Here is an 8,994-nt window from a genome sequence, read left to right as displayed (position 1 = left end):
AGAGCTTACTTTTTCCATCTTTATACTTTGTATTGTTAACTGTATATACAGTACAAGGAGGCTCGCTGGATGAGTTACTAGTACGTCGACCTCACAAACTCAGAAGTGTAAAGATGACAAAAGAAGACATTCACAATCAGATAAATATTGGCAGTCTTTATTTCAACAAGACTAAGAAATGTTGTTTAATACACATTTTTTTTCTTACAATTCAACATCTATCTCATCTTGTTTTCCATAACATTTAGGAGATACTCTGACATGTAAAAATCTGTTGTACTGTTATGGCCTCTTTTAGAGACATCTAAAATGGCTGCTCTTTATTTACACTTTTCATTCTTTTCAGTCATCCACACAGTCCCTCCTCAGAGATGATCGAGTCCGTTCAGTTTCCTTGTGGGTCCTATACATTTGAAAGACTAGCAACACCTGTCCAACTCAACTCAGTCACTAAACAGAAGTTGATCTGTGGTTCAAAAACACATCATAATACAGCGGGACCAACTCCTGCCATCTGGAAAATGCTGCTCTGGCCCGCAAGCTCAGACATACACCATTTCCCAAAACATTTACTCTGAAATTTTTTGGGGGTTGGGGGGATTCTTCACTCAACGCAACTTTTCTGCAAGCCATAAAGACTTCCAAAAGCACTTGGAGAATGTTAGAGATATACGTACATATGTCAAGCATATAGAAGTACAGTATTGCCAAATCCAGTTGCAGCGCACCATTTAAAATTAAGGCTTCAAGGTTTTAAACAGATTGCATAGGGATTCCTTCCATGCGTGATTTTTAACAGCAAAATCTCACTGATTCATTATCAGTCTATTTGACTGAACTGCAGATTTATTTTGAAGACATATTCATGTGATCTTACAATCAACCTGTCAATTTAAAAGCCCCCCCCCCCCCAAAAAAAAAAAAAAAAAAAGACAAAAAGATGATGTATAGAAATGTCTGCCTTTTGTTATTAAAAATTTTAAGTTTGCATATGTAAAATCCTAAAGTGTAAATCAAAGACTGACTTTTGCTTGACAATGAATACTGTAAATTATGAATATTTGACAGTTTTGGAGAATTATCTCATGTACAAAGGCTACTTATTTGACCACAATGTTAGAGATGAAATGGAAAAACCACAACAACTTATCGTGCTATTTGAGTAACATCCTTGATGGAATTTCAACAACAGAATTCAATGAAATTTACATTCATTTTATCTTTACAAGTTTCCAACTATGTAAGAAGATTATCAGAAAATCTGTGCCATAAATTGTGTCAATTTGTTTAAACTTGTGACAAAATGTCAGCTTTTAACCATGAGTTAAAATGATTAGGAACAAGGAACAAGAATAGTTACAGATTGAAAAGTTCACGAGGATTCCAATTATACTGAAAAAGGCCATGTAAGAGGTGCATCCAAGCAGCATACGTGCCAGTTCAACCACCTAAAAACTAACATTCAAACCCCACTGTAGTACCTAATATATATCGTCATACCAAAAATAGCTATAAAAATACAGCACCTCTTCAACATTATTTAAAAACCCTGTATTAAAATAATCTGTCCTTGATATCCTTTGATCGAAGCATTTTTTTTTTTTTTTGGTTCTCTTGTTTAAATTGAATAGGATTTTTGTTTTTCTTTCAAATGTAAGACTGTACAAAGTCAGATCTTCAGTGAACTAAGATTACAGTACAAAAAAGGGGGTATTTAGGACTTGACAGCTTTGCCTTCTTAAGGGGTAACACTGGGAGGGTCCTGCTGCTGATCTCCAACAGACACTTTCAACTCCATAATAACTCGATTGCACTGGTATAGCATGTATGAGGTATGACCCTACTACTGAACTGCTCAGTAGAGAAACTTAAAAGTTAGCCTGTAAATTATAGTTTTAGGCGATAAAGTATGTGCATATTTGCAACCAAGAGCCTTCAAAACACTTGTAAAGAATGACTCCATCTCCTGTTAATATATATATATATTAACTGTACCTTCTCTCGTTGTATTTATGAAGTAATGCTCGAGCGCTGACAAGATAATCTATCTTTCCAAGGAAAACAGAATAGAGAGTGCACACTCAAGTGAAAGCGCTCCATTCCCAGGAATTTTATACTGGCTGTTGTTGGAAAAAGCATAAAAGCACAGAGATTCACAGTTTGCACACAGAACGGTGATTGACGTTCAGAACTGAACACTCATTTTCACTGCTCAAATATAACCAATAAAATCTACACTATTTGATCTCTGTATGATGGAAGGACACCAATAGGTACCATGTGTTATTTATACATTGAAGAAGGCACACATTGAAGTATGAAATTTAACTGCCAAAATACGACAAATAGTTTTCCTGAAGCTGCAGGCAGAACCATAGTGAAGCTCTAACAGAGTCAAGGTTTTACTTGGTGGGAAAGGTGATTTTCATGGGATGAGAATCCGATTGTAGGACGCGGTTGTCCTCAACACATGCAAATAATTAAAAGTGAAATCAATTGTACTGTTAAAAAGAGTTTCCCCCCACCCCCAAATGACGGACTGTCCGAGGTCCTGAAGGCAGCCTTGTTAAAAGTCTTTCTGACAGTTTTCCCCTTCACTCCGTCGTTCTCAGTCATTCTCGTCGTCTCACGGCCCAAATACTTTTATCTCAAGTGGGCAGCAAGCAGGGCCAGCCCGCAGAACGCTAATGCCACGCTTCCCCGCAAGGTGACGCCAGCGGATGCCTCAGCATGTACCAGATTAACCCGAGGATCTACCGGGTTAGGCGGAGTGGAAAAGTAGATGTCTCGATCCGTGTCACAGGATGGAGAATCGCAGCCGCTGCCGCTCTCCTCTCCTCCGCTGGCTTCCTCGTCTGAGTACACAGAAACACAGAAAGTCAAGTATTACCACTTGGACATCATATGTCAAATGTTAAAAAGGTTAGCATTCTCACCATTCTCAATTGAAATATCATTGCCGCTGTACGCAGCTTTAAGCCAACTTGTCATTTCTTTCAAAACTGCAATCTGACTTCGAATCACAGTATCTGGCTTAGTAATGTCCACATCCACATCTGGGTTGGATACCTGATTAGCCAGCCCATTGCCAATGACTACAGCCTCATACCTGAGTGATAAAATCAATAATATTAGTAAGTATCTGGCGTGCAACCAACCGTCAATACACTACCATTTAGCTGAGCACGATTCGATCAAAAACATTGTGCAAAACATCGATCAACATCCTCTTTTATGAAAAAAAAAAAGATACTGTAGCTATTCAAATGTCTGAAATGTTTCATCAACACATTTCTCAAAAACATCAAAATTTCTCAATATTTATTATTCCTTTATTTGTGAAATGTAACCGATTCTGTGAAATGAGTATGCAATATTTGGTACTTGAATCAAATCAAGTCACGGAAAACTTTGTAATATTGGCAAATATATTGTTGTCCAGAGAATCAATATCACATTGTGCTTTCGGAGAAAACTTGAAACCTGAAGGTACAGCCCGTGTTTTGGGAAAAAAATAAATAAATAAATGTTAATTTGACATTAATTTAAAAATTATGAGTATTACCGGTATGTGTCATTATAAGCCATTTATAAACAACACTTAAAAATACTCTTACATAATGGCAGTTTAGAAATACAGTTTGAACAAACAAAAATACAATGGAATTCAGGTCAGTGACAGAAAGCTGGGACAGTTTTGTTGACATATTAACCATAAAACGTGTCATGGTTAAATTATGTATAGTTTTTATAATTTTTTTGTAGAACTGTTTTAGCCTGGCGGCCCGCCACACTTATTAACAACTAGGGAGATCCCTGGTATTGTATCATATTGGAATTGTTAATTTACACTCCTGGTCAGTAGTGCTTGTTTCAGTTTATTCGCACATCAAAATACAGTACATGGTCATACGCTAGCAGTTCACATGATAAAATGGGCGAATAGGACACTCCAAAGAAGCTATTCAAAGCTTTTAGCAGGGGCCCAGTACAGCAGTTTATCCCAAGCGAGTAACATTCAACGACCACACATAATTGGTGAACATCTTTTTTATCTTTCCAGTTTTAACCCTCGAACACACTTTAATCAAGCCTTTACCTGCTTTTTGCTGTTCCATTCCAGCAGTCATCACCGGGTGCAATTCTCTCACCAGCACAAACTGTCTCTGGCAAAGTTGACCAGAACTTCTTGGCGTGTTTCAACTTCTTCTTTACGTCATTCGTCTGTTGAAAAAAGCAAACAACTCAAGCACAGCCTCACAAAAATGACATTCAGTTCTCCATCTGTCCTCTCGGACCTTACCAGTCTATCTAAGCTTGTTCCAGCAGCAGTGGTAGGTCTTGCGTCAGGGCTGTAAGGGCGGAAGCGTCCAGTGAAGGCTGTGTCCTTGGCAGAACGTTTGGAACGGAATGCCATGCTTGGTTTAGGCTGGCCGCATCCATGGAATACCTGTCAGCGAAGAAAAAGGGTTCATTACGATTGAATCTGTGTATTTCTTGCATCTGTCAAAAACATGGAAAATTACTGACTTTCTGTGACACTTGCATGCTGTTCTCTTGCATGTTCATGATGGCCTCGGAAATCTTCACGTCAATGGGATCCATGACAGACTCAAAATTGAAAGGACCTTCGAGTCTGTCAGCCAGCCCAAGCATGGCATCTAAAAATGTCAATAGGGAAAACTGCCAAGTCAGAAATCATTCACGGAAAAACCGCGCAAGCTCAGAAATTGGATACACATTAACGTCCAGTAGAGGGAAGCAAAGTCAAAATCACAGGTGTTGCTGCAGCGTGTCTTGGCGGTCAATTGTAGGAAGCTCAACAAAAAACAGAGTTAACAGACGGTAAAGGCTAGTTTTTCATCATACCTGAATGATTTTCAGAAAAATTAAGTAAAAATGTATCCTTTCCCGCAAGACACCTGATGATATTTTATCCAGTACATGCTATGGTTACAAATCACGTAGGTAATTTAGACAGGAAACCTTAGCAAATTGCCATTAGGTACTTGTGTTAATTTCAGCAAGACATGCAAAGTACTGTGAAGTTCTGCAAACTGACAACACACAACAGTTGTAAAACAAACAGAGCAAGGGAGTGAAAGTCCAGATAGTATTGTCACTTACCAAGAAAGTTGTTCCATTCTGTGTCCAGATCTGCTTGGTTGGCCAAACAGCCCCGCATTACATTAAGACAGTAATTTTGGCAGGGCTTCAGCGCCACTTGGCCCGAGCAGTAGGGACAGTACAACATTTTCATGGCCGCTCGCACACAGCTGGGAGATGCGCTGACCTGCAGTTCAGTTGAAAGACAAACACTGACTGAATAATATACTGTACTTGGAGACTAGTTTTACAAGCCATTATTTCACAAAACAGTCCAATCTACTCATCAATTATTGTGGTTCCTTGAGCATGTAAGATTTTGCCTAACTGTATAGTTATAGACATTTGTTGATACCTAGGGGAGGTGAAAAGGTACAGTTTCATCCCGTTATCATTTTAAATGTCCAATGTTACTAATTTACATTTTTATAAAAGAGTTTTACCTATTCTCTCACGATGTGGGAGGATCATATAATTTGTACATGGGTGAATAATCCTTTTGTTTGTTGAGGTGCATACTATGCATGAGAGCGTATTAAACTTGAGAAATTACAGTGATCATTCTGTACTAGAAAAAACATGCAACCTCAGAGAAAAAAAGAAAAGTTTCTTATCAAAATCTAAAAGAATTGTAGCCAAGAATGTGTTCACAAATCACAGCACTGCATTCCTATTGAATAGTTTATTGCTGTCAAAGGAGCACCTCTTCTACTCTTACCGTAGAGACTTTGTTGACCACCTCTGGCATGAGGTTCAGGCCACGCACAAATGTACGCGCTGCAACAAAAGCACGCGTCAACTGGATGCGGAGCTTGCGAGGCACGTCACCAAAAGGCTGCAGTTGCTCTGTGTGGCGGCTGACGCACTCCATGTAGGCGTCACTGAATTCATACTGCACGTTGACCAGCCGGAACATCCTTTCCAGGAGGTCAGCCCAAAAGTCTGACAACATGGACTCCAAGTTGACCGCCGCACTCCCTGACACGTAGTACCGCGTCAGGGACTCAAAGAAGTTCTTGAACAGCTCAGCGTTTTCCACGTACATCATTCCGTAGGTTCTTACAAACATGCTGTGTAGTGAGATTTCTGCATTTTTCAAAAGTTCCCGGAAAAATTCTGTGGAGGTTGGAGAAGAAAGAAACAATGAAAACTACTGAAGAAAGAACTTTCGGTAACATCATGATAAAATTTGACCAACAAACAATACAGATACAATCTGATACATTACACCCTGTTCTAATAAGCAGACACTATAAATCAAGTTGAGCGAAAGACAAAAAAAAAAAAAAAATTATTCAAAATTATGAAAGGTTTCAGCAGCAAAATTGTCAAAAACAGCAAAATCACTTTGGGTCAATGGTTCTCAAAGTGCGCTATTCACCACCTGTGGTACACTCCCTCTAGTGGTAGGCAAAAGATTGACTGAATTAAACGTTTAAACTTTTTTTTTTTTATCCACTACAATATTTCAAGTACAGTTCAGTGGTATTCATTCCAAACTGCAAAAAAAAATCACATTTAATCTTTAAGAATGCTTTAGGAACAATATCTAGGTGTAATACTGTTTAACTCAATCTTAAAGTATGTGAGTTCCATCTGTTTTTCTTCTTATAAAATCTAAGACCCGTGTTAATGCCTTCAACTGTCTTACAAAAACAACTGAAACCTATGTCTTTAATTCTGAACATTTTGCTCTGCTACACTAACAAATGTTATCTCATTGCCTGTCATTGACGGTGTTAGATGTCCACTTAACCTGAACTAGGAGGAATACCAGTGAATGCTCTTGTTTCAGTGCCCTTGACGGCACTTAAAATTGATTGGACATCTAGCGCGCACAGTTTGTAAAATAATGCAGGAAAACAAATGCGTGTTTAAAAAAAAAAGTGTAGCAAAATAGCACATTTTATGTGAGTCCTTACACAAAGAATCAAAAACGTGCATTTTTGGAAAATAGCTGGCTACCTATTGCACACAGGCCATTCAGCATAGACGTCTCCTTGCATCAAACTGACCATCAATGGCATTTTTTCTGTTGTCACATTCCACTGGTTTCCTTTCTCCTGGCTTCTCTTAGACTGTCCTTCAGAGGCATTTTCAATAGGATTACTGAATAATGAGAGCTGTTTCCCCTCCCATATATGGACCTGTGCGCCTTCACCCATCCCAGCATCTCCCTCCCCGTACTGCTTTCACTTCATCAGTTTCTTCAGAGATCTCTCTTCAGTAGACAGGGAACAATGACCTACTTCATCCTAAGGAATGTCCATCACCCCCTCCGCCACCCTCCACCCCAATAATCCAGTCCCCCTTACCCCCGACTCTCTTAATCTGAACAAAATGAGAATTCCAGAGTCACTGAAAAATGCGTCGCCTTCAGTTGTGCATGCATGCAAGCGTACGCGCTCAGCCCCCTTTCACTCATCTCCTTTCTATCCACTCTAGCGGCGTGCGGACAAAACTTCTGTCCTGCTGGAGTTTTTCTGGGTGTCCTATGCCTTCCTTTGAAATGTAAAGTTCCCATGCACTCACAGAAGGAGACACTAAACGTTCCCTGCTACCAACACGCACGCACGCGCGCACACACGCGGTCCCCTCGTAATGCTGTCACTTCCACTCCAGACTGACACACTAAAAAGAAAAAAATGGGGAAAGGGGGGGAATGAGGGCAGCATGGGGTGGGTTAAGTTGAGGGCTTTTTTAACTCCAAATCCCTACTGTGTTGCCAGGATACCGGAAACACCGCAGCCTCCAAATCACACGCGCACACACAGCAGAGGACAAGAACCCAAGTTCTACTCTGCATTGACAAAGATTGACCCCCAACCATGGAATGTTATAGTACCAAGAAGTTTCAAAAAAGGAGTTGGCAGACATGAAAAAGAGAAGAGGGTGTTCACGTCAAAGAGTATAAGCAACATAACAGGCATAAAACATTCTCATTGAAAGTGAATAAGTAGGATAAGAATACAGTATAATGGTTTGGAATTTTTCATGATACATTATTTGGGTCCCCCCAGTTCAGTTAGTTTTAGTGTTAAGAGTGGACTTGGTAGTTTTTATTGTTTTGAATAAATAATAGCTTTTGTTCAGTTTTTATTAGTTTTAGTTTGTCATACTTCGCATTATTTGTGACCTGCAGATATAAAAATGATAACATTCAACAAGAATAAAGTAAAAAAAAATATATATATATATATATATGTATATATATTAATTCATTGTCATTTTCAAGTGTGTAAAAACTTTCTGGGAATCAACGAGGAAATAAAGGATTTTTGTATTAAATTTGAACAAATTTTAGTTTTAAAATAAAGCACAAATGGTCAAGACTATCCTCTTCTGACCTTCCTCCAACAATTCGTTTACACATGATGCTTAAAGCCCTAAATTATAAGTAATGATTTTTAATCCATTACAGGATCAAGGATGCTGAATTCCTCCCACTCCACCCTCCGACTTCCTCCTCAGTGCACCCCCACCTGTGTTTCTTTAAACACTGCTCCTCCCAATCCCAACCCAACTAGTAATTGCACCCCTATTTGTGCCAATTAGTTCTTGCTCCTCACTCCTTTCTCATGGCATGCGATTCCGTCACTCCTGCTGCTGGATATCTGGGAATGGGTGTCTCTTGTAAGAAGCCATAATCCACATTTTTAAATTCCACACGTAAGCCTGCACTGCTGGACAGGGTCAGAGTAATAAGGCCGACAGACAGGCTGAGATCATGGCAAAGCGGGGAGAACTATTTCTGCCTCCTAATTGGCCATGACTTCTCGCTCCAGGCACAGGGTGAGAGCGTGTCTAATCACATACACCACTTCCTGAGTTTGGAAGTGTGTAAATGCATGTAGTCATATGAGCTTTAAATCGACATTTATAGTTAGG

General features: G+C 39.4%; 1 protein-coding gene across 2 annotated transcripts in view; it reads right to left on the bottom strand.

Moving 5' to 3' along the window:
* Positions 1 to 905: 905 nt before the first annotated feature.
* gpc4 (glypican 4) overlaps positions 906 to 8,994 on the bottom strand; it is a 50,118-nt gene continuing 42,029 nt past the window's right edge. For both annotated transcript variants that reach the window (XM_057850797.1, XM_057850798.1), the window contains exons 3-9: positions 5,825 to 6,222; positions 5,128 to 5,293; positions 4,531 to 4,661; positions 4,304 to 4,450; positions 4,100 to 4,224; positions 2,937 to 3,109; positions 906 to 2,855 (exon numbers count right to left, since the gene is read on the bottom strand). In XM_057850797.1, the coding sequence (XP_057706780.1) occupies positions 2,644 to 2,855; positions 2,937 to 3,109; positions 4,100 to 4,224; positions 4,304 to 4,450; positions 4,531 to 4,661; positions 5,128 to 5,293; positions 5,825 to 6,222 (1,352 nt within the window). In that variant the 3' untranslated portion in view covers positions 906 to 2,643. The remainder of the gene's footprint in view (positions 2,856 to 2,936; positions 3,110 to 4,099; positions 4,225 to 4,303; positions 4,451 to 4,530; positions 4,662 to 5,127; positions 5,294 to 5,824; positions 6,223 to 8,994) is intronic.

This window comes from Corythoichthys intestinalis, chromosome 11 (genome assembly GCF_030265065.1).
Source record: "Corythoichthys intestinalis isolate RoL2023-P3 chromosome 11, ASM3026506v1, whole genome shotgun sequence".
Lineage (NCBI taxonomy): Eukaryota > Metazoa > Chordata > Actinopteri > Syngnathiformes > Syngnathidae > Corythoichthys > Corythoichthys intestinalis.
Note: the sequence above shows the minus strand (reverse complement) of the source record. Positions and strands in the feature narration are given on the sequence as shown.